This window comes from Dipodomys ordii, unplaced genomic scaffold, assembly GCF_000151885.1.
Source record: "Dipodomys ordii isolate 6190 unplaced genomic scaffold, Dord_2.0 Scaffold43, whole genome shotgun sequence".
NCBI classification, from domain to species: Eukaryota; Metazoa; Chordata; class Mammalia; order Rodentia; family Heteromyidae; genus Dipodomys; species Dipodomys ordii.
The window spans coordinates 1647772-1675253 of NW_012267259.1; the positions used below are offsets into that span (position 1 = coordinate 1647772).

Here is a 27482-nt window from a genome sequence, read left to right on the forward strand (position 1 = left end):
GGAAGGAAGGAAGGAAGGAAGGAAGGAAGGAAGGAAGGAAGGAAGGAAGGAAGGAAGGAAGGAAGGAGAAAGAAAGAAAGACTATATAAGTTAGTTTTCATTGTCCTTCACAAAAACAAAGACCAAAAGTATTAAGAATTCCTCCAAAATTAATCACATTCCAATCAAATACTGTCCCAGTCTTCAATGATGAATACATGCACAGATAACAGAAGACACGCTTGTGAAGAATTGTGGTGCTTTTAGTATAAGATAGATAAATTTACAGCAAAATAGTTATAATAAAGCTTAATTAACTAAATAAAGGCAAAATAGTAAAGTCAGGAATCAAATCAACTGAAGTTGCAGTCAAATTTATTGATTTTCCTAAAATATAGCATAATTCAAAATTACATGATTGTCCTTTTAAAATCTTATTTTGTGAACAGTAACTGTACTTTTTTAGGAGAATGTCATATATATATATATATATATACATATATACATATACACATGTAGGCACACATATAAATACACACATATATAAAAAGACATATGATATATATAATAATACACAAATATGCATTATACTTTATGTATAATCTTTTAAGTCACATACTGTGAAATAATGAATCTATAATTAGTCCATGTTGATACTTAGGAAAATAGCTATATAACATGTCTTAATGATTATAGCATAATAGAAACTATAAATCTATTTCTATGCTCTTAATTAAATATTAAATCTTAAGAGAGTTAAAAAAAGAACACAATAATTGAAAGTTAGCTCAGAAATAACCTCAGAAATCATTCATCCCAACCAGCTTTCTTAGATCATAGGCAAGAAGACAGGAAAATTAAAGATCTTCCTTTCCCCTTTTCCTTTCTCTTTCTTTCTTAAGACAGGATCTTACTATATAGTATATACAGGTTGTCCTTGAACTAAATATGTAACACACATTGGCCTTGAACTTTAGATCCTCCTTCTTCTGCCTCCTAAATGTTAGGATTATATGCATACATCACAAAGTCTGGGTAAGGGACCTTCCTATGGCATATTGCTAACTAGTTAGAAAGAGATCCAAAATTTAAAATTAAACTATTTTTCAGCACCTACTGTTGTATTAACAACACATATCTGAAAGAAAAAAACAAAAATTATGTACACATCTATGTTTACTTCAACAAATTACCAAGTATTACCATTGTTTTGAAGAAAACAGTTAACAGACTTTTATTATCTCCCCCTAAAAATTTCTAATCACATTAGAATATTAGACAATGCTCAGCTTTTAAGTAGTTGTGCCAGTTAAATGACCTAATACAAAAAAAGGCCATTCCTGTGTTGCATTGTGAAGTTATGACAGCTAAGCTGTCTATAACTTCCATATCTGAAAAAAATGCGGCAATGGATGGGAGTATTTTAAAAAAACTAATGCCAGTTCCAGCTCTCTATATAATACCAAGGGTGTACGTGATCACAAATGTGTTCAAGTTCATTCTAGTAAAAGAAACCCCAGGGAAACAAATCTAGCAAGTCTGGTTCATGTAAACATCCTTAAATCAACAAAACAAGCCAATTATTTTTTAATGACGTTATCAAACCCCACTACCTAGTAAGACATGATGCAATACTGTCTATTCCTAACTACCCTACTGATATTCCTCTTTGAGTGCAGAAGAGTACACTTTAGCCATGTTCCACTAAGGAATCCTGGCCCAGACTTTGCACGCTGTACTTAAAGACAGAGTAGATTGCTTGCTAAGTAAGACCACTAGTGTAGACCAGACAATTCAAAATTGTGGCAGCTCAAGTGTCTAACTTCTGTTTTTCCTTCAGGACAAAATCAAAGTTCAGCTATCTCACAAGATCTGGCCCATACATTAACAAATCAAGGAACCAAAGGAATTCTGTACTTCCATTTTCAGATCTAACCTCTGTAGCATAGGAAAGGGCTTTTCTTCAGCTATGCCATTTGTTCTCAGATAAGAGTCAAGTTTGTGCCACTTCATAGTTCAAAACTCTTCATATATGCTACTTTGCCACTGAAAAAATGATTTATTGAGTTTAACAGAAAAACTATATTTAATTAGCCATATAAAGTCTCAACTAATAAACCTTCTAAAATAGAAGTTTCCTCTCATAACACAAGGAGTAAAAAGCTTCCAAAGGCTTAGTTTATTTTTACTTATAGTGGGACTCAGGCAATATGATTTTATATAAACATTCTTCCTGAAAAGTGGTATACTGTAAGTAAATAATTCACTGGTTACTTGTATGCAGTTAGTAACAAATGGGAATATTAGTATTTTTATTACTTTCAGTATTTCACATTTAGTTAGTTGTCTAGATCCAGTACAACTGTTAATGGCAGCAGCTAAATAAACAGAATTTCTTATGTCTAATTAGAAAAATATATATATATATATATCTCAAAGAACTGAAAAAAATCTGATAGGACTTACTTGCTACTCCTGATGCCAGTCCATACAGCAGTCCTCCCCCATCTGATTGTTGGGGAAAGATATGGGCTCCTGGAGGAGGTGGCTTTTCTTGTCTGATAAAGTTATATAATAAGGTTTTCACAAGTTTGCTGGTAAATGGAAGACTACATAAAAAGAAAAAAAATCAAACTCAATTATACTAACCATTTAATTCTGTACAATAACATGGAATTATTCAGCCATTAATATTGTCTCAAAGACAGGTTGGGATGAACTTTTTTAAATTGTTGTTGATGCTAGTACTGTGAACTATCCCTTAGATTTTTTCTCAAGGCTGGTGCTCTACCATTTCAGTCACAGCTCCACTTCCAACTTTTTGGTGGTTATCTGGAGATAAGTATCTCATGGACTTTCCTGACTGGGCTTTTCCTTTGAACCATGATTCTCATATGTCAGCTTCCTGAGTAGCTACAATTATAAGTGTGAGCTACCAGTGCCCAATTGAGATGAGTTTTGAGGCTTAATTCTGGATTTGCCTCTAACCACACATAAAGATAGTGATAAAATCATTAAAACTCAAGTGTCTGTTACCTTGTTTTCTATGTGACATTGCAAGATAGTATTTAGTATATAATTTAGTATATAATCAAGTACCTAGCACTTGAAAAAAGGTAGTAATATATAGTCAGCAAAAAAGCATTTAAAATAGCAAAAGATTATATTAAGTATAAACTACTCTATTTAGCCAATTTTTCAATTGGTAATAAACCAATTCCTATAATCTATATACAGTTTTTACATTTGTGAATGCAGCATTGAACTTTTTAGAATATGCTTTCCATAAAAATCAGTAAAAGAACATAATATGGCTTAAATATTTGGCACTGTAGGGATTCTATTAAAACATAGTAACTTAGAACACTTATTTAGAAAAAAATACAACTTAAGCTGTTGCTGTGGCTCATTCTTGTAATCCTTGGAAGAATCTATAATTGGAAGGATCAATGTTCAAGCCTATCTATGGCAAAAAGTTCTTGAGACTTTATCTCAAACCAATAGTTGGGTATGATAGTGTACAACTTGTCATTCCAACTATGCAGGAGGCATGAAAGAGAAGGATCAGGCATAAACTCAAGATGGTAGCCGGGCGCCCGGTGGCTCACGCCCGTAATCCTAGCTACACAGGAGGCTGAGATCTGAGGATAGCAGTTCAAAGCCAGCCCGGGCAGGAAAGTTCATGAGACTCTTATCTCCGATCAACTGCTAGAAAACCGGAAGTGGTGCTGTGGCTCAAGCGGTAGAGCGCTCACCTTGAGCTGAAGAGCACAAGGACAGCGCCCAAGCCCAGAGTTCAAACCCCACGACAAAAAAAAAAAAAAAAAAAACCTCAAGATGGTACTTAAAAAACAACTATAGCAATAATGGCTAGAGGCATAGCCCAAGTGGTAGAATGCATGCCTATAAAGTGCAAAGTCTCTCACAAGACAATCTCAAAAATAAAATTCAGGGGCTGGGAAGGTGGCTCAGTGGTAGAGCACTTGCCTTGCATACCTGAGGCCCTGAGTTCTATTCCTCAGCACTATATAAGAAAAAAGAAAAAAGCTGGAGGTGGCACTGTGGCTCAAGTGGTAGAGTGCTAGCCTTGAGCTGAAGAGCTGAGGGACAGCGCCCAGGCCCAGAGTTCAGGCTCCACGACCGGACCCAAATAAATAAATAAAATTCAGCATCAATACTACTGGCATTATAGAAAGACACTGATCAAGATGTACATTGACATGTTGAATTGAAATCCCTTTATACAACTACCTAAATATAATTAAAAATAAAAACTTCAAAAAGAATGAAGTTCACAATGTTGTTTTAGCAAAGGTGTTCAAAGCACTAAAATGCCATGTACTCCTTCAAGGCAAGGTCATTTTGGCTATTATTATCAGAGAAAGATTCAGATACAAATCCTCTGTACTAGAGAAAGCAATGAAGTTGGGGAGGACAGCTTGATTAAACAAGAACCAGAATTTAGTCTCTTCTGCATTACAAGTGAAGTAATGATAGAATGACCAACATCTTGTTGGGAATATAGGACAACAGTCAGGTTTGAAGGAAAAACTAGAAATAACAGATTACACAATAACAACCCAGACAAATTTAAAATAGAAGCTTACCATGGACCTTGCATTAAATACTTGTGACTTATGCTCTGCCGTAAAACTTCCTTGTGGAAAAGTTGACAGGAAAGGAAAACAACCATTGTTGATATAGCTTCCACTGATATTTCATATGTAATATCTCTGGAGAAATGTGGGAAAACAGAATGATAATCAGTTTGGAAAAATAACATGGTTCTTTTCTAAATAAACTGCACATTTAAAACCATTTTCAATACTATAATGAAATCAACTAAAAACACTGAGGATAGGAGCATAGGAAGGTCTTTCAGAAAGAATAATATGGGCCAAACAAATTTAATCAATGTACAGTATTTACATATAAGTATCACAACAAAACCTTTTTGTACAATTAGCTTATGCTATTTTTTTATTTTAGGTGATAAAAAAACTAATATGTTTAACATAAAAATTAAGCCAAAAAAATTAAACCCTTCCCCAGGCAGAAGTTCTTACAGGTGAGTCTGGAATCTCATTATTTCCCTACTTTCCCATCCAACTTCCTACTGAAGGACACATCTTGTAGAAACCAGAAGCAGTTTTTTGTTTTGCAGACCCACTCAAGATTTCTGCATTCATCTCTGTTTAGTAATAACAGAGAAACAAATACTCAACACAATGTAAAACTGAAGTCACAGTGGAAGGAAAAAAGCAATGACTTTTACAGCTGAAAATCTCTTTGCAGTCAGAATAATGATATACTCCAAATCTTTTTTAAAAGGGTATTTTAAAATTATCTTTAAGTAGCTATACAAAGGGGGCCTAATTCAACATAACATTTTATGAACAAAATGTATCTTGATCAAAGTCACCTCCCCTTCCACTGTTCTCCTCCATCTCTTTCAACAGTGGAGCCTGGAAAAGTATTAGTTGTTATTTCTTTTTAGGTGCCCTGAACGGGGTGCCTCTCTGGCTAACACTCTGCCAACTAAGCCATGTCTCCAGCCCCTCACTAACCAATTTAAAGGTGACTGGACTCTACAACTGGCCAAATTTTAACTCAATCAGATACTTTAAGGTGTTATCACTGATAAAAATATGTTGTAAGCCAGGCACTGGTGGCTCAAACTTGTAATCCTAGCTTATAATCAGGAGGCTCAGATCTGAGGGAGGATTGTAGTTCGAAGGAAGGAGAGTCCAAAAGACGTTCATCTCCAGTTAGCCACCAGAAAATAGCAAGTGGAGCTGTGGCTCAAAGTGGTAGAGTGCTAGCCTTGAGTAAAATAGCTCAGGAACAGAGCTCAGGCCCCAAGTTCACGCCCCTAGACCAACACCAAACAAACAAACAAAAAAAAATGTTTTGACATTTAGTTTTATCTTGCTCTGGATTTATAAAATGGCTTATTAAAAAAAACTCAGTAACCACTATACATATAGTGGTTAGTATTAGTAACTTTTTAAATGAAAAAAGGATACATATGCTTTGATAACAAAGTGTAGAAAAAGGAAAAGGAAAATAGTGGGCTTGCTGGGTGCCAGTGGCTCTCACCTATTATCCTAGCTACTCAGGAGGCTAAGATCTGAAGATTGTGATTCAAAGCCAGCCCAGGCAAGTACATCCATGAGACTCTCATCTCCAATTAACCACCAGAAAACTGGAAGTGGCACTGTGGCTCCAGCGGTAGGGTGTTCTCCTTGAGCTGAAGAGCTTAGGGACAGCATACAGGCCCAGAGTTCAAGACCCATGACCAACCGAAAAAGAAAGAAAACAGTGGGCTGCGGACAGCCACCTTTCCTGTTTTTCCACGGACCAATTCAGAAACAAGGCAGATGGGAAAGGTCTACTTCTACTTAAATGAGGGCTCCAGGAGAACAATGACTAGAAGAAACAAAATCACTCAATCTTAAACCTCTTAAAAGAGGGAAGAAAGGGGGTAGGAGCTTGCTGACACAGCCCCACAACAGCAGGATTTTCTCCTTTCCTGACAACCCTACTGCTGGCCGTCGTCATTCCCCTCCTCCTCCCTCCTCTTCCCCCACCTCCCCCTCCATTTTTTTTATTCTTTCTTTCTTCCTTCCTTCCTCTTCCTCTTCCTCTCCCTTCTTACAAGTCACCCAAGCAAGACACACCCCCTAATTTCCTTATTGTTCACTTTCTCCTCCTGGTAATACTACCCTCCACAGAGAACTGAATTATATACTTATACACAAATACTTTCTATACCTACAGCACTCATACTACACTCCCTTTTGCCCCTTCCTTTTCTCTTTCCTCTTCTTCCACCCTCCTTATACACAATACCCACATTCTAATTCCTAAATACTGCTCTTTTTCTAACCTTCCAATACATAAGAATGTTGTACCTTTGAATATATAACATGATTAGTTGTGTATATACTGTTACCAATGCTATTTTACTATTTGTAAGTATCAGTTTGGGTACTTAAACAGTACCTTTATTGGTGCCAGTACTGATTCACACTAGAAGTGCAAAATTGCACATGAGCCAGCTAATAACTATTCCTGTGAGAATACAGAGAATAATACACCAGAAATACTTCAAGCAATGAAAACCCCAAATTACCAAATTGTCTTCAAATGAGTAAATTGCAAAATAGAGATATACAAAAATGAGAAAGCAAGAAAATATAACCTTCTCCAAAAACTAATTATTGCACAACAAAGGATCACAATGATAGCAAAGTGGAGAAACCCAATATCCTGAGCTCAAGGAATTAAATGAGAGGATATTTACAAACAACTCTATCAAATCAAAGAAAACACAAGAGAAAAACTATACAAATTCACAAAAGATTCAAATAAAATGCTAAATGAGTATCAAGTAAATCAAATAAGCAGTTAAATGAGCTCAAAGAGAATACAACTAAGCAGCTGAAAGAGATCAAAGATTCACATATATAAATGAAGTAAAGAAGTCAATGGAAGACATGAAAAAGGATAAAGATACAAAAATTCTGGGGTGGAGGGACAAAGTCCTAGAAATGAAAAATAAAGTAGAAGGCTTCTCAAACAGAGCAGATGAAATAGAAGACAGAATTTCAGAGCTTGATGATAAAGCAGACATAGGAAAAAATACAGAAAAGGTATTAAAGGAATATGAAAAAATTTGCAAGAACTTGATGACTCTACTTAAAAGACCAAATTAACGCATTATGAGCATAGATGAAGAGGAGGTACTAGAAAGGGCATAGGAAACTTCAAAAACAGCAGAAAATTTCCCAGATCTTGGAAAAGGATCTAGGTAAAGGAGGCAAATACCCAACAAACTAGACCAGAATAGACCTTCCGTATGACATATTATAGTTCACAAGCTAGACTCCTATCTCTGACCCCATACTAATATTGATTATACGTGAATTAAGAAATCTTATTATAAAACTTGACTTTGAATCTACTACAGGCAGTAGGAAGAACAGTGGAACCTATTGGCACAAGCAGAAACTTTCTGAAAAGAAAGTATCTCAGCAAATAAGAGCAAGGATTGATACTTGTTGAAATATGGACTAAAATAGGCATCAATAAACTGGCTGTACAGAAGAAATAATTTAAGTACACAATGAAATATGTCTTAAATTAATAGCAAGAATACAAATAATGGAAATAGCTACCTCAGAATCTTTTTTTTTTTTTCACAGAAGATGTCAAAAACCTAATCTCAAAGGCTAGGTAGGAATGGAGCTCATTAGTAGCCCACTCACCTAGAATACACAATATTAAAAAAAAAAACCTAATATCCAATATTGTTACTTGTGGATAATGCTTATAGCTATGAACAGAGCAAAAAGAAAATTTAACTGCACACAGTGAAGGGATACACACACACACATACATACACACACACACACACACACACACACACACACACTTCTTTTTTTTTCAGTAGTGGGGCTTGAACTCTGGGCTTGGGCGCTGTCTGTGCACTCTTCAGCTCAAGGCAAGTGCTCTACTGCTTGAGTCACAGTGCCACTTCTGGTTTTCTAATGGTTTATTGGAGAAAAGAGTCTCATAGGCCTTCCTGCTCGGGCTGGCTTTGAACTGTAATCCTCAGATCTCAACCTCTTGAGTAGCTAGGATTACAGGCATGAGCCACTGGCACCCAGCTTACACACACACAATTCTTTTTTTTTTTTTGGGGGGGGTCCGGTCGTGAGCCTGAATTCTGCGCCTGGGCGCTGTCCCTCAGCTCTTCAGCTCAAGGCTAGCGCTCTACCACTTGCACCACCATGCCACTTCTGGCATTTTTTTTTCTGCTTATGTGGTGCTGAGGAATCCAACCCAGGGCCTCATGCATGCAAGGCAATTGCTCTGCCCCACACACAATTCTTAAGTCAAGGTCTCACTATGAAAACAAGGCTGGCCTGGAATTCAGAATCTAGTCCTGCCTCAGCATCCTATGAGTTCTGGGATTATATATATGCACCATCCCTACTAAAAAAATACTTTAGTAAGAATGACCATCTTTATCTTATTTAGAATAAAATTAGAGTCTCTAGCTCAGTTTCTTAGTCTCCACAACTTCTGACTAACCATCCAAACTTAACTCCTGCCATATCCCCTCCATCCTTGCTCATTCTGTAACAGCTTGGCAGACCAACTTTGTGGTCTTTGGATACACTAAGCAGAAGCCTACCTCAAGGCTTTGCATCTGCTGTTCCCCTTGCCTAGAGTGCTTTCCCATTAAATAGAACAGGACTCTGTCTCTGACTTCATTTGGTTTATATTTAAATATTCACTTCATAAGAAACTCACCCTTACAGTTTTGGCTTCTAGTACTGTGTTTTCCACTAACCTTATTACATCCTAACATTACATTATGCTCATTTGTTCATTGTCTGCGCTATCCTACAATTAGAATTCATTATTTGTAAATGATAATAACTTACAGTCTTCAGTATTATATTCCTATCACTTAAAACAGAGGCTAACAACAACCATCATATATTTGTTGAATACAAATAGTACCCATATACTACCTATGCTCACAGGTACAGAGTAACATTAATACTATTTTAGGTTACCAAAACAAAACAAAACAAAAAAGGTTTTGTGTACAAAGTTTACATGACAAGAGTATGTAAAATTCCCAGCTTCCATGATTTAATTTTCAGTATAAAAATGTACTAGACTCCTGGGGCCACAATATCAGAACTAGGAGTAACAGCAAAAATAATTACAAAGAGTTTGCAGCAAGGCACAGGCAAAGCAGCCAATTCCCTCATTTAATCCGTTTCTATTATAAATGATTTTGAAAATGATTGATGTTTTTAAAAATCCAGCTTCAAAGTAAGGAATTACAAATTTGAGTTCTGACCATCTGGAAAAAAGTGATATAAAAAGAAATTTCTGAAATAGGCATTAAAAAATGCTGTGTGAAGTCAAACATGAATAAAATACAACTACCTTTTAATTATTGCTCCCTAGTTACTATGCTGTATGTTTCTTCAGATTTCATAAGGCTGTTATTTTTCCACATTTGCCCCCAAACAGCTAATTCAGCTTCATCATGGTTTCGTCATATACCCAAAGACAAATAAAAAAACACTTTCCAATAATAATAAACATAATTGTGCTTACTATGTTATGGGATAAAAGCCAAAGTTTTCAAAGAAAACCTAATCTTGAAGACCTGTAAACTATATAAAGTAATACTGAAGATCTAAAACATTCCATTCTAGAAAAAATTAAGAAATTTTTGGCTAAACTTGAATTTTTTATTTTTAAAAAATATAAGAAAGAAAAGCTCAGACTAGTCTCACCTGAAGAGAATAAGACAACAATTCTGGCATTTGAATTGGTTCCAGTTTAGTACTATTATGAAAAAATGCATAAATTTTGTATAAAAGCTGGGCCTAGCTCCTCAGGAGGCTGAGATCTGAGGATCGCGGTTCAAAGCCAGCCCGGGCAGGAAAGACCATGAGACTCCTATCTCCAATGAACCACCAGAAAACTGGAAGTGGCGCTGTAGCTCAAGTGATAGAGTGATCGCCTTGAGTTGAAATGCTGAGGGACAGCGCCCAGGCCCAGAGTTCAAGCCCCATGACCAAAATAATAATAATAATTTGTATAAGTCATTTATAGGGATATATTTTCATTTCTCTTGGGTAATACTGGAAAATAACACTATAGGCTGAGAGGAAAGGTGTTTTCCCAAAGTGTTTATATCCTTTTAATTCTCACAGGAAATTTTAATACAAATTTTGCATTTTAAAGTAGTTTTATTTTTACAGAAAGCACATAACCCAGCTATCTACAAAGGCAGAGCCTCCTCAGCAGAGATGTACATTTGTTATAATCAATCAATCAAACAATCATTAAGACTTCTTCTTGATGGGCTGGGAAGGTGGCTCAGTGGTACAGCGCTTGCCTTGCATGCACGAGGCCCTGGGTTCGATTCCTTAGCACCACATAAACAAAAAGAAAAAAGCCGCAAGTGGCGTGTGGCTCAAGTGGTAGAGCCCTAGTCTTGAGCTGTAGAGCTGAGGGACAGCGCCCAAGCCCAGAATTCAGGCCCCACAACCAGACCCCCCCCCAAAAAAACTTCTTCTTGGTGCTGTATATATGTGTGTGTGTATGTGTGTGTGTCTGTGTGTGTGCTGTATATGTGTGTGTATTTAATTTATTGTTATTTAAGAGGTGATATACAGAGGGGTTACATTTACATGAGTCAGGTAATAAGTACATGTATATATATATTTGACAAATGTATAATAACATGCATTCATGTTAGAATACCAAGTTCAAAACAAAACAAAACCAAAAACCTTCACTTCACCCAGTCATCTTTTTTTTCCTGTCCCCCTCTCTGAAATCCTGGCAACCTTTTAATTTTTTTTACCAATCTCCAGTTCTGCCTTGTAGCCTTTTTAGTTTTTTCTCCCACATTAGTTTTTCAACATTCTGTTGGCTCAACAGTTTCCCTAGTATTCAGTATCTTTAGTCTTTAATTTATTTTACTGCATTTTATTTTGGTACTGGGTCTTGCTATGTAAGCCAGACTGGACTGAAGGTATCTCTACTAGTTGAAGTTGGCTTTGAATCCATGATCCTCCTGCCTCAATGCTTTAATTCCTGATATTACAAGCCACCATATCTTGCTTTTTTCTTTTTCTTTTTCCTTTCTCCCTACCCCCACCCCCGCCAGTTCTAGGGCTTGAACGCAGGACCTCAGTACTGTCCCTGAGCTCGTTTGGCTCTACCATTTGAACCACAGCTCCACTTCTCACTTTCTGGTACTTTATTGGGAATAAATCTCATGGACTTTCCTGCCTGGGCTGGCTTTGAACTCTGACCCTCAGATCTCAACCTTCTGAGTAGCTAAGATTACAGGAATGAGCCATCTGCACCTAGCCTTTTTTTTTTTTTCAATTGAGTTATTTTCCTACTTACTGAGTAAAATTTTAAAAAAAAATTTTTTGAATAACATTTTAGATACCGTGTCCATCTGCCATGGTAATAATAACAAAATCACCAAAGACAGAATAGCTACATAATTTTGTGACAATCACAGGAGACTGCAGTGAAAATTACACTTGAAAACTACTCTGAAAATGCCTGAAACTGAATATCTAAGTCATTTATATGCCTCACTTCAATCAGTTTTAGATTATATAAATAGACCTCGTATACACACATACATTCACACAGATACATGCATTATGTATATATATTTCAGAATGTGAAAATTTTCAAACTGCAATGTTTGTCAAATATGTAGTACTTTAAGTATTAATAATCTCAATGCAAAAACACATTATTGTTGGTCTTTGGTCTTTGAGTGCTTACTTTTATAGCTACCTTACTTGAACCTGAAATATAAAGTTTACTTCTAGAATAACTTTTAGTTCAAGTAGTTAGGAGTGTGATTAATCTAAAATTGTATTTAATACACATGAAGTAGTAAAGTTAAATTTGTATTATACCTTGCTTTACAAGCAAAACAGAATGCTACATTGCCATATATACCCATTGTTATATTACATACATATTATTGTTACTAAGTTATTTATCAAACAGTAAAATATTTGCCAGATATAGTTACTTTTTGAGGCTTGTTTTGTTCACTTTCTGAAGTTGGTTTTTTTTGTTTTGTTTTTTGGGTTTTTGTTTTGTTTTGTTTTTTAATGAGCCAGGTCTTGCCAGCACCAGGAAGTTATTACACTCCCAGACACAAACTCAAAACACTCATTCACATGAACTCTTGTACATGAATGTTCATAGCAGTGCCCATAAAGATAAAAAAAAATCCCAGAAACAAATCAACTGATAAATGGGTAAATAAAAGGTGGTATATATAGATAGAATAGTTTTCAGTAAAGAAAAACAAGTTTTGGTATGTGTGACAATATGCACCGTGAACAAATATAAAGAAGGTGGGGACTGGGAAGGTGGCTTAGTGGTAGAGCGCTTGCCTTGCATACATGAGGCCCTGGGTTCAATTCCTCAGCACCACATAAGAAAAAAGAAAAAAAAAGCCAGAAGTGGTGCTGTGGCTCAAGTGGTAGAGCGCTAGCCTTGAGCTGAAGAGCTGAGGGACAGTGCCCAGGCCCAGAGTTCAAGGCCCCATGACCAACAAAAATAAATAAATAAATAAATAGAAGGTGGCAGGGAGGAAGGAAGGGAGAGAATGGAAAAAAGCAAAAGGAAATGGAAAGAATGGGGGGGGGGGAATCATATTAAATGAAGTAAACCAGACCCAAAGAAATATACACTCTATGGCTTCCCTCATTTGTAATAATTAGTGTATGTCATTTGTAATAATTAGTGTATGTCTAAGATTGTTCCAGCAGGATAACAAGAGCTCAATGCTATGTATATATGACCATATAAAATGATGCTAATTGAAACAAACTCTAAGATATGGAAACAATAAGTTTTTGTTTGATTTTTGCAGTGTACTGTTTGCAGTTAGTATTTTTTCTTTTTTTTAATCCCCTATTGTCACTATATTTTTTTATCTTGGTACCCTTTGTCTTGTATATAAGTGTATCAGATTTGAGGATGGGAAGGGGAATCACAGAAATGACGAGACAAAGGACAAATGGTGAACTAATGCAACAGCCATACTCACAAGACACTATGTTGAAAATATATTTTACAACTCAGGGAGTCTGGGGGGAGGGAGGAAAAGAAGCAGAAAACAAGAAAGGGGGTAACAATGTTCAAAAAGAATTATATTCATTTCCTTACCAGTATAACTATAATCCCCCTGTATATCACCATTACAATTTTTTAAAAAGTACACATACCACACACTGAGAACTATAATCCCTGAGGGAAAATTAAATAAGTTCATAGATAAGAAAATTTTAAAATGTTAAAAACAGAATTTTTACCAGTTACAATATGACACATTGAAATAAGAGTGAAATAAAAATTATTTTGCATTCTGCATGCAAATTAGAGACTGCAATGTAAATTTGTTTAATTTGAAGGGTATTTCTTTTGCCCTACATTGTTTGCTGTTGTTATTGTTTTAAGCAAGTAATAACATATGCTAGTGCTGTGTTGATATTCTGAAATATAAATGTTAAATATACATTCCCTTTCACACCTGTTTCAAAACCTAGGTATACCACTTGAACATAGCTCAAACAACTACTAGAAACCTTATTGTTTGGAAATGCTTACTGTCTGTGTATTTTAGTTCATTCTGAAAAAATGCAATCCCATAACATGTCTAAGTAGAGACTTTTCTAAATAAAAGAGCTCTAAAAATCTATTAAAACAAACAAAAACAACTAATATGATCACATTATGGTATGTTGTAGTAGTTGACTCAAAATTAGGACCTGTTTCTTAGTTCCCTATTTCTCTGTTAATTTCAACCAATAATCTCTCTGGGTCTTAGGTTTCCTAGGAAACCAGAAAAGATTATCTCTAATGTCATTTCCTACTGTAACTTTCTATAATTATAGTTCAAAAGAAAAAGGTAATGTTAGATTTTTCTGTGGAAAAAAAAGAAATACAAATATTAACTGGGTTACCTGAAGTCTTAAGTAATCAGGAAAATGAAACTGATAGGCCAATACTTGAAAGAAACAAAATTCTACTATGTTAAATGCGGTGGCTTTTAAAAGATGAATAATACTTTAAGTTAACAGATCTTTCTTATTTTAATGTCCTTTTATAATCTCCACATTTTTATTATACAATCACCAAAACAAAGTCAACTTTATAGTGATGCTTTGGCTGCCACATACGCCCGAGAACTTTCCACCATCTGGTCTGGAAATGTCCTAGAACCAACTACTGTTGGAGCAAGTTATTAATTTCATATGAAGAAAAAAGGCAGGCACCATGAACTTGTATTGCTCTGGTAAGAAGAGTGGAACACTTGGATAAAGACAAAAGCCATCATGAAATGGGTGTTAGTGTTGGCTAAGAACAAGTCAATGAACACAGAGGGGAAAAAACATGCTCCTTTGACTTGCTATTGGATAAGAAACCTGATGGTACTGTAAATGGAACATCAGTTTAATAAAAACATACAAGTTCAAGGAATTAAGACCAAAATTTAGAAATGTCAATGCCATGCCAACATGGACACTAACTTCTAAAAGTCAATTATATAAGCAAAGTCTAAAAAGGAGTATCATATATTATAGATGCTATCAATAATAATAATAATGACTAGTTTTAAAACTTAATAAAAATATGGTAATATATCAAACCAGAGACTGAACAGAGACTGTGCTTGCTAAGCCCATGATCTACCAATGAGCTACTCACTCCAGCCCTTATAAAGCTGTTTTTGGGGGCTGGGAAGGTGGCTCAGTGGTAGAGTGCTTGCCTTGCATGCCTGAGGCCCTGGGTTCTATTCCTCAGTACCACATAAGCAAAAAGAAAAAAGCCGGAAGTGGCACTGTGGCTCAAGTGGTAGAGCCCTAGTCTTGAGCTGAAGAGCTGAGGGACAGCACCAAGGCCCACAGTTCAGGACCCACGACCAGACCCAAAAAATAAAAATAAAAAAAGCTGTTTTTGGTTTTTGTTTTGTTTTGTTGGTTAGTTATGACAGAGCCTGGGCACTGTCCCTGAGCTCTTCTGCTTAGGGTTAGCATTCTACCTCTTTGAGCCAGAACTCCACTTCTGGTTATTGAGTGCTTAACTAGAGACACGCTCTTACAAGGCCTTTTCTGCCCAGGCTAGCTTCAAATCACAATCCTCAGACTTCAGTTAGGATTACAGGCCTGAGCCACCCAACAACTGCTCTTATGAAAGTTTTAACAGCCAGGCATCAGTGGTTTACACCTGTAATCCTAACTACTCAAGAGAATGAGATCTAAGGATCATGGTTCAAAGCCAGCCTAGGAATGAAAATACTTGAGACTCTGATCTCCAATTAACCACCAAAAAGCTAGAAGTGGAGCTGCAGCTCAAGTGGTAAAACCCTAGCCTTGAGCAAACAAGCTCAGAGACAGCACTTAGGCTCTGAGTTTAAACCTCAGGACCCACACAAAACAAACAACAACAAAAACCTAAGGGTACTACTATAGCTCTGTAGTAGAGTTTGAAATTTGGTATTGATATTCCTCCAGCACTACTCTTTCTGCTAAGGATTGTTTTTGCTATTCAGGGTCTTCTATTGTTCCATATGAATTTTGGACTGCTTCTTCTATTTCATTGAAGAATGAAGTTGGGATATTGATAAGTATTGCATTGAATTTGTATATAGCCTTTGGCAGTATTGCCATTTTCACAATGTTAATCCTCCCAATCCAGGAGCATGGGATGTTTTTCCACTTCCTTAATTCTGCTTTAATTTCCTTTTTTAGGTTTTTAAAGTTTTCATCATAGAGGTCCTTCACCTCTTTAGTTAACTCCTAGGTATTTTATTTTTTGTGGAGCTATTACAAAAGGGGTTGCTTTCCTAATTTCAGCCATGCTCTTCTCATTATTGGTATACAAGAAAGCCATTGATTTCTGAGGGTTAATTTTATATCCTGCTACTTTGCCAAAGTTTTGGATTAGCTCAAGTAACTTGGGAGTGGAGTCCATGCGGTTCTTTAAGTACAAGATCATGTCATCTGCAAAGAGGAAGAGTTTTACTTCATCTTTCCCTATTTGGATCCCCTTTATGTTTGCATCTTGTCTTTTTGCTGTAGCATTCTAATACTAACTTGAAGAAGAATGGAGAGAGCGGACATTCTTGTATCATTCTTGAATTTTAAAGAGAGAGTTCTCTGAAGAAATAAAAATGGCCATTAGACACATGAAGAAATACTCATCGTCTCTAGCCATAAAAGAAATGCAAATCAAGACAACATTGAGATTTCACCTCACTCCAGTTAGAATGGCTATAATCAAGAAATCTAATAACAACAGATGCTGGAGGGGATGTGACCAAAAGGAAACCATACTGCATTGTTGGTGGGAGTGTAAACTTGTTCAACCTCTTTGGAAAGCAGTATGGAGGTTCCAAAACAGACTCCACATAGAGCTCCCCTATGACCCAGAAATCCCACTTTTGGGCATTTACCCAAATGATCACAAAACAAGATCATACTAAAGCTACCAGCACAACTATGTTTATTGCATTATTCACCATAGCTAAGATATGGAACCAACCCAGATGTCCCTCAAATGGATCAAGAAAATGTGATATATATATTTGTATAATACACACACACACACACACACACACACACACACACACACACACACACAGTGAAATTCTATGCCTCCATCAGAAAGAACATTGCCCCATTTGTTAGGAAATGGAAAGACTTGGAAAAAATTATGCTAAGTGAAGCAAGCCAGGCCCAAAGAAACCTAGGTCTCATGGTTTCCCTTATTTGCAATAACTAGTACAAGTCTAGGACAAGCAGAAAAGGTCAAAAGCTATGTACATATAAGATGATGTTAAGTGAAATGAACCCCAAGACAGGGACACAAGTGTTTTTTTTTTCTTGCTCACTTGCTATTATTTTTAATGTACTTATAATGTACTATGCAATTCTTTTGTTTCTTTTGTATGTTCTTCCGTCACGTTATAATCCCTGTTTTCACTGTATCTGATTCCAGTATCCTGAATCTTGTATATACATTTTTATAATTTGGGGAGGGGAAAGGATATAAAAAATGCTTACATAAGGTTGACCCATTGTAGCAGTGAGATGTACAAGACACTATGTTGAAAATGAACTTTATAATTTCGATGTGGGGGGAGGAGCTGGTGAGGTAGGGAGGAAAGGGATGGTAGGGGAAAAACAAAGGAGGAGGTAACAATGCTCAATAGGAAATGTACTCATTACCCTACATGTAACTGTAACCCTTCTGTACAGTATTTTTACAATAAAAATATATATGAACAAAAAAAAAATAAGGGTGTAGATTCTAGAAACACAAACATCTAGTACATGATTACATATTTTTTCAAAGAATACTGTAAATTTAAAATATATTAAGTTATTATAAAAATCTACAAAATTATTAAATGTTAAAATATAGCAACAAATCTTCAAGTAAAATAAATTTCAATACAATAAAGATGTTTTCAGATGGCTTGGTAATATGTATCTGTAATCTCAGCCACTCAAGAGAGGCAGAAATCTGGAAGATTTGGTTTAAGGCCAAACAGGGCAAAAAAAAAATTAACAAGACTGAATCCAAGAAATAGCTAAAGGGGAGTAGGACATGGCTGGAGATGTGGCTCAAGCAGAGAGAGCCTCTCTAGCAGGTCCTGAGTTCAAACCCTGATACCTAAAAAGAGGTTTTTTTTAAAAAAATTGATAAACTGATGATAATGTAAATATACTAATATTATAACAATTACAGAATCTGTGGTGGGTGTGTGAGTATCCAGAGAACACAAGGTCCTGGGAACTAAAACAGATTGCTGAAACTTCCAGAAAGTTATAAATGTTATAAATGGTTTTTAAATAGTCATATACTGATAATACTTGAGTTCACAAGGAACCACATACATATGATGGCCCCATAAGATTATAATAAACTGACAAATTCCTATCATCTACAGATGGTATAGTTACTGTAACACAGTGTAACACATTCCTTGGGTGTTTGTGGTCCTGTTGCTGAAAACCTACTATTCTGTCATTAATATCAAACTATAGTACAATCATGTACAGTACATACTATTTGATAATCAATGACAACAAATGATTGTTACTAGCTTATGTTTGTTTTTTTTACTAGCTTATGATTTTACCATACTTTTATTGTTAGTATGTACTCCTTCTACTTAATAAGTACTATTAAAATAAATTATATTATAACAATATTATACATAATAATATAATAAATAATAAAATACAATAATATAATGAAGTTAAAATATTATACCATTTTTTTTGCCAGTCCTGGGACTTGAACTCAAGGCCTGGGCACTGTTCCTGAGCTTCTTTTGCTCAAGGGTAGCACTTTACCACTTGAGTCACACCACTACTTCCAACTTTTTTTTTTTTTGTCGGTCGTGGGGCTTGAACTCTGGGCCTGGGCGCTGTCTCCTTGTGCTCTTCAGCTCAAGGCGAGCACTCTACCACTTGAGCCACGGCACCACTTCAGTTTTCTAGCAGTTTATTGGAGATAAGAGTCTCACCAACTCTCCTGCCCAGGCTGGCTTTGAACCGCGATCCTCAGATCACAGCCTCCTGAGTAGCTAGGATTACAGGTGTGAGCCACTGGTGCCCGGCTCCACTTCCAACTTTTTCTGTTTATGTGGTACCAAGGAAGTGAACCCAGGGCTTCATAAATACTAGGCAAGAACTCTACCACGAAGCTACATTCCCAGCTCTATAGAATATTAAATTATTATACAATAATTTGTTGTATGACTGGCAACCACACCTCATATCTCCTGTATTTGCTGCATTTATTCAATGCATCAAGAGGTTGAACTAAGCAACTGATTTACACCATGTTAAAGTATACTCTGTGATGTTCTGTATCCCTGTTGTTAGCAGCACACAACTGTCTATGATGAGGTAGTCAACCTCACTCATAATGGAAACCACAATGTGAATTCCATTTTTAAGTTACAAAACTGAAAATAATTAGTTTGGGCTACTTTTATTTTTAGCTAGTATATAATTATTATGTAGATTCATGAGAAGTGATATATTTTAACATTTTAATGTATAATGATCAAATCAGAGTACTATATCTACAATCTCAAGCAGCTAATGTTTCTTTATATTTCAAACATTCAAAATCTTCTATCTATTCTGAAATGTTCATTAGGATCACCTTACTATGTTATAGAACGCCAGAAAATAATCCTGCTGTAAATGAGTTTTTTATTATTTTTCCCTTCTCTAGTCTCTACCACCCTTCCTAGCCTCTAGTAATCATTACTCTCTACTTCTATGAAAACAATTTAATTTAAACACAGCAAAAGAATATAGTAAGAGTAAGTGTACAAAGAAGCAGAGAGAAGTAAGAGGAAACTACTGAATATTAAATTATCAACTAGCTAAGGCTATGTGAGTTGTTTTCTAAATTCAGGCAATTCAATTTTTACATTAGAAATATTTCAAAACTAGACTATAAATTTTCAGGCATCTTTTTTTCAAGTGACAAATGGTAGATTAGACAAAATTTTACATGTGTGTGGTGGAGACTGAACCCAGAGCTTCCCACATATGAAGAACACACTATTCCACTGAGATATAACCCCAGCCTTTACTTCAAACTACAAAAAAAAAAAAAAAACTGTGGCCTAGAGTCATGTTGCTAGTCAGAGATAAAACTGTAACTCCAACTTCTAGGTCCAGAATTTGTTCAACTTTTTCTGCTATGTAATATTTCAATCATATTAACAACAATCAGTTAAGGATCCATGAACAATCTCAGCACTTACCTTGTAAAGTCAACACTATGCTATTGAATATATTTTGATCAGATTTCATCAAAAAAGTAATATCAAATGCTTTACATATTTAAAATTTTTAACAGATTCCTCTGCCCAAGGTACCAGACATCGATTTTCTAACTAAAAAACTACTGTAAACTTCTAACTCATAATTATTATCTTGTTATATAAAAACTTATATTCTGTAATTCAACACCTATAATGCTGTAAACTGCTGATTCATACAGAAAGCTGTACTAGCTTTGACCACCTCTCACCCTCTGTTAAGGCTGGATTTGTTTGATAATTTTGTGCAGGACTGGAGCAAGGCACGTCCCCAATATCCAAACAGGTTCATCATAGCCCTCTCAATACATTCACTCTTGTCCGGCAACTGAAGACTTCACAAAGAAACCATTCATGACCTTTCAGCTACCTACTTCACCATCAGCATCCAACTTTTTCACAATATAACATCTAAATACTATAGGTAGAATAAGTGTGTCATTTACTGTATTTTAGCAATTCTATTAATACATGGAATTTATTATGTGTGTGTGTGTGCTCACACGTGCATACGCCAGTACTGGAATATGAATTCAGGACCTGGGTGCTGTCCCTTAACTTTCCCTCAAGGCCAGTGTTCTATCACTTGAGATACTTCCCTACTTCTGGCTTTTTTTTTTTTTTTGGTCCGGTCATGGGGCCTGAACTCTGGGCCTGGGCAATGTCCCTCAGCTCTTCAGCTCAAGGCTAGTGCTCTACCACTTGAGCCACAGCACCACTTCTGGCTTTTTTTTCTTTTTGCTTATGTGGTGCTGGGGAATCGAACCCAGGGCCTCATGCATGCAAGGCAAGCGCTCTACCACTGAGCCACCTTCCCAGCCCTACTTCTAGCTTTTTGTTATTTACTTGGAGATAGGAGTCATATGGACTTTTCTGCCTGGGCTGGCTTCAAAGCAATCCTAAACTCTCTCAGTACACTGAGTAGCTAGGATTATAAGCATGAGCCACCAGTACCTGGCTAATACATGGAATTTTGTAAATAAGATTTTCAGCAGGGCACTGCTGGCTCATTCCTGTAATCCTAGCTACTCAGAAGGATGAGATCTAAAGATCGTGGTTCAGAGCCAGCCAGGACAGCAAAGGCTGTGAGACTCTTATTTCCAATTAACCACCAGGAAATCAGAAGTGATGCTGTGACTCAAAGTGGCTGTGCTAGCCTTGAGCAAAACAGCTCAGAGACAATGCAGGCCCTGAGTTCAAGTTCCATGACCAAGAGAAAAAAAAAATCAATTTCATCCTTCTCTGAAAATATCCAAAGTAGATTTAAAGACAATGATGTTATCATATTTTAATAAACGGAAACCCCTAAAATAACTGAATCTTTAGTCCTTTAACATTCAAATCTTTGTGATATCAAAAGCCACAGCTTTTCAAGCCCTATCTTTTTTTTTACCAACTTCCTGTAATCAAACTAAAGGAGTACTGTGATTATCTAAATACATATCCCTTCCTTAAAGAGGTCCTTCCAGTTTCTTCTATAATCTAGCTACTGATAATCATTACTTGGATATAAAATACTCCCAGAGGTTCATGTGTTGAAGGCTTAGTCTCGAGTTGGTGGTGCAACTGAGATGTGTTTGGATCATTCATTTATTATGAATCCATTGATGAGTTCATAACTTAATATGTTATTAGGCGATAGAGCCTAGTTGGAGGAAGTAGATACATGGTGGTGTGCCTGTGAAAGGCATATCTAATCTCCAGTCCCTTTCTCTCTATGTCCTGGAAGCCATGAGATAAGTAGCTTTGCTCTACTGTTCATGCCTTACCCTGATGATCTGCCTTGCCACAGGCCCACAAGATGAACTAAAACCTCTAAAAAGAAAAAAATAAAATAAACCTTTCTTTCATTAAGGTGATTTGTCTCAGGTTATTTTGTTACAGACAGAATATGATAGACTCTTAATGGCAGTTATCAACTGTTCCTCTTGTAAGAAGTTATCTCTAATGTGTCATGTCTAAGATCTTCAAGAGTCATAGTTTTCCATATTCATGGCTTAGTAGTATGTATATAGCATATTCATATCTTTGAGAATAAACCTAATTAAAAAGAAATTATACTATGAAGAAACAATCTGCAGGCAACAGAAATACAAAGCCAATGGTCCCTAAACGAAATATTCTTACTCACTATGTATAATAGATTAATCTATCATTTCCTTATATATGCTATAAGATGATTTGACTTCTAGTAGCTCCTTTCTATTGCAAATCTCAGTAGATCACTTGGTTGTTGTAATAAAATGTGCCACAACAAAGAGCCACAACACTTACAATGGAAAAATGCCTAGCACAAGAGTACATTTATGTATAGACTAGACTACGTACACTAAGAAACAGGGAAAATGCTTTTAGCACAGTGAATAGACTGAAGCCCCACAAAGTTACTCAACCAAAATCTCTCTAGCTACCACCAAGTACCAGGCTAGTCCAATTACAAGGTATTTGGGGGTGAACAAAACAAACAATGGCATAAGAAGCACATTAACTGTGCTGGATAAGTAGAGATGCACTACTCAAACAGATACACAAGCCCCCCAAAGCACAGTATTGGCAATTGATTGCAAAAATCCAAATCTCATTTTTCTGGAGGTATTACTAATGGAAAAATTATAAATAGTCTTCTTAGATTAAATTACAGTTGAAAATGTGCAAATCTAGACTAAGGTAAGAATACTTAAGCACTGGTCCTCAAAGAGTTCAGATTCTTAAATGATTGCAGAAGGGAAGGCTATAGGTCAGGTCTAGAGCCTAGAGAACAGGCCATTCTGAGCAGACCTCAGATGATCCAGTACTAAAGAGGAGGAGAGCATGTACTCAACAAGGACATCATCATATACAACTAACAGTGATAGTCAGGCTAGAAACAATAGCAACAGAAACAGATAATCTAGTACAACAGATAATCTACTAACAACAACTAGATTTCAACAGAAATCTAGTACAAGTCCTCAAAATAACCTTTTTACAATGAAACAAACTCACATGTATCCCCTCAAATATAAATACAGTATGGACCCTTTACAACTCCTTCTGTTATTATGGCCCCATCTAGACTCAACCACTGAATTGATTCACACAGGTCTCATTTAATCCTCACAGTCTAACTGTGAGAACCAATAGTGTTACAAATTTTACATGGTGGGATTTCAGCTCTGGCTCACCTAATATTGTTCTTTCTATTATATCTACAACACTATCTGGGGAGCAAATGCCTTTATTCTGCTTCCATTCTGTTCCCTGAAATAATAGAGAAGGTATAAAAAGAAATAAGCTGAGGCAAATATAAGTGAGTCTTTGGGAAGATTCATGTAAATTCTCATGGGATAATCCAAAGACTCTGAAAACTGTCAAAACACAACAAACCCATGCATGACTATTTTTATTTTAAATACATAAATGCTAACAGATAAAAAGGAAGAAAATATTTATGAAAAATGTCCAATTTTAATCTAATTTTGAAGATCACTATCTCTAAGACCTAACATTTTATCAAGAAATCCAAAGCATCTGAGAAACAGCAGCCACTAACCACTTATGCAAATTTTACTACAAATGAACGCCACAAAAATCACTATATGTTCTTAAACATATATGCATTCTTAAAATTCACTCTGCTTCCAATTTTAATACAATGATTTAATAGTGTCTCATAAGAAACACTGAAGCCATTTTTAAGTACTCGCTGTAGCTACTAAAATTCAATTCCTTATGTTCACTTTCTAATTTAGCACAGGTACACTAATGGTAAGTGTGAAACATTTATAGTGAGACTGATGATGTTTCACATGTTGAGAACATTCCCATTTTAATGTATTAATTAAATTAAAAATCTTCCCTGTAATACTGCACTATAGTTATAGTACATGAAACATTTGAGGGGTTGGTTTCACATGGAAACTGTAACCAAGACAAAACCTTCTTGTAGTTTGGAGTTCCAAGAACATTAAATCATACAAAATTGTTTCAGCAGCTGGTTAAAGCTGAGTATACATAATATAAGACATCTGGTTGTCTGTGCATTTTCAGTTCATTTAAAAAGTATAAACACATTAAAACACTGAAATGTTTGATATATTACAACACTGTCTTCTTACTTTTTAAGAGTATCTAAATGGCTGTTCCAATTCATTGTAATCACAGCTTATTTACTATTTCCATCTCCCTTAAGTCCACCAAAACATTTTATAAAACGCTGGTATTTTTTCCTAAATGTTACTAAAACTGGCTTTTTTTTTTTTGAGGAGGGGACAAGATCTCACACGGCCCAGGTTTGTCTTCCTATCTCAGCCTCCTGAATGCTGGAATTATAAATGTGTGTGTGTCTCAATGCCAGATTATAAGTGTAATTCAAAAAATTAAATGAATAATACACCAGGTGCCAGTGGCTCATGCCTGTAATCCTAGCTACTCAAGAGGATGAGAACTGAGGATCAGAATTCTAAGCAAGCCAAGCAGAAAAGTCCATGAGGCTTTTATCTTCATTTAAACACCAAAAAGCTAGAAGTGGAGCTGTGTCTCAAGTGGTATAGCACTAGCATTGAGGCCCTGAATTCAACCCCTATGGATAGTGTGAATGCATGCACACATGTGTGCGTGCACACACACATACACAAAGTATGCAAAGCATTTCACCTACTATAATAAGGACGAACAACATTATATATGGGTCTTTTCTCTCACCTGAATATATGTAACAGAAAACTAAATTAAAGTGGTTTTACCAAGGTAGGAATTTTTTTCAAGTAAAGGATCCTGAGCAGTTACAATAGCTTCATAGCATCATCATCAATATCCCACACTCTTAAGACACTATTCACAGTGGCATTCATATGTGTGGTTTCAAGATGGTCCAAGAACTATTTTCACATTCCAAGTAGAAAGAGGAAAGGGCTCTGTGAGTTGATGCCTACCTACAATGTACTTCAGTGACACAAACTATGTCACATGGCCATGTGAAGTTATCAAAGAGTCTGAAAATAAAGCTGGACACACACTGCCATCCCAAGGAAAATCAGAATTCTATTGGAAAGGAAGAAGTAAAGGGATGTAAGGCATGAAATAGTTCTATCTGTCATAAAACCTTAACTTCAGTGGGAAGTTGTCCCCCATTCCCTTCCTTAACAGTTAATTCTAATTGTCTCAGCTCTGTCATCTGGGCTGCATATCACCACACCAAATCATGTCAGGAATTTGTGCTTCTCTTTCTAAAAAAAAATGTTAAAATTCTGGATTTATGTACAACAGAAGCCAGGAGCCCATTTTCTCAAAAATGTCTCTTTGCTTTTTGGGCCAGAGACAAATAGCCTATTTCCAACCATATCCTCATGTGGTTTATTTTAAAAATAACTCTTTGGCTGGGAATGTGACTTAGTGGTAGAATACCTGCCTGCCATTAATGAGGCCTTGGGCTCGATTCCTCAGTATCACATAAATAAAAAAGAAAGAAAGAACTCTTGAAAATATGCATTCTCACCTTAGCTGTTGAGGAGGATGAAGCAGGAGGATTAAAAGTTTGAGGCCAGCCTAGGGAACACAGCAAGGTCTCATCTCAAAAAACAAATTAGTTGGGCTGGGAAGGTGGCTCTGTGGTAGAGTGCTTGCCTTGCATGCATGAGGCCCTGGGTTCGATTCCTTAGCACCACATAAGCAAAAAGAAAAAAGCCGGAAGTGGCGCTGTGGCTCAAGTGGTAGAACGCTAGCCTTGAGCTGAAATGCTGAGGGACAGCACCCAGGCCCAGAGTTCAGGCCCACAACCGGACCAAAAAAAAAAAAATTAAAAACAAAAAAAACAAATTAGTTGATTAAAATTAAACATGTATTCTCAGTAGTGGTGTGAAACTGGCTCACTAGAGATGAAAACCTTCACAGATTCTATAATGGTTTGGGGAAAGGGCCCAGAGACACAAACAGATAATTCAGTATGGAAGAAGACAAATGGTGAAAGAAATGCCTAACAAGGCTGCTCAGGAAGAATTTTTTTTAACTTGCTTTTCAAGTAACAAACTAGATAGACAGTTTGAATCACATAGGAACTGCACTGAGTGACACTGACAGAAACCCAGTTACAGTAGCATAAACAAATAAGTGTCTATTTTTGTTAAATGAGAAGTCCAGAGTGAGGAAAGGAGGGGAACTGTTGTTCATTTTGGTTCAGCAATCCAATAACATAAAAACAGAATTTTCTGTGAGATTCGTGGCTTGTGGTACCAAGGTGAGAATGAAATTCTATGTCCATGTTCTAGATGGAAGGAAAAAGAGTTGTCAAGAACAAAAGGATGGCCAGGTATGGTGATGTGTATTCTTGTAATCCCAGTGATGTAGGAGGTGGAAATAGGAGGTAAGCCAGCCCAGATAAAAGGGTGTGACCCTATAAGACAAAGCAAAACAAAACCACAAAACTAAAAGTAAAAAAGAATTAACTATTATGACTCATGTGTACAACACATGAGATGAGACTCTGAGTTTAACCTTGGCACTGTCAAAGGGGGGTGGGGAGAGTAAAAGAAAAAAGAACAATAAGAAATCAGTTCCCAGTAACAAGCTTGCTGAGAAGTCTCATTAGAGAACCTCGTCTTACATCTCAATAAGCAAACAACATCAGGGAAAGCTGGAAACAAATCTGTCCTCTCTAAAAAAACAAGGCAAAAATAAAAACAAGCCAGAAAGAAAAGGAGAAACTCCAGTCTTCAAAAATCTGAAAGTTTTTTTGTGTTTTCTTTTCTTTACTGCCAGTCCTAGAGCTCGAACTCAGCACCTGAATGCTATCCCTGAGCCTCTTTGTGCTCATCTGAGTCACAGTGCCACTTCCAGCTTTTTATGAGTAGTTTACTGGAGATAAGAGTCTCATAGACGATCCTACATGTATATTAATTATTACAAATGAGGGAAACCATGGAGCCTGTATTTCTTTCGGTCTGGCTTACTTCACTTAATATGATTTTTTTCCCAAGTCTTCCAATTTCCTTACAAATGGGGCAGTGTCATTCTTTCTGATGGAAGCATAGAATTCCATTGTATATATATATATATATATATATATATATATATATATATA

At 36.2% G+C, this 27482-nt stretch overlaps 1 protein-coding gene across 1 annotated transcript in view; it reads right to left on the reverse strand.

Annotated features, from left to right (window-relative positions):
• The window catches only part of Dym (dymeclin), a 149842-nt gene that overhangs the window by 56514 nt on the left and 65846 nt on the right, over positions 1 to 27482 (reverse strand). Inside the window, exons 7-8 of the mRNA XM_013018882.1 lie at positions 4587 to 4712; positions 2446 to 2588 (exon numbers count right to left, since the gene is read on the reverse strand). Of these exons, the coding sequence (XP_012874336.1) occupies positions 2446 to 2588; positions 4587 to 4712 (269 nt within the window). The remainder of the gene's footprint in view (positions 1 to 2445; positions 2589 to 4586; positions 4713 to 27482) is intronic.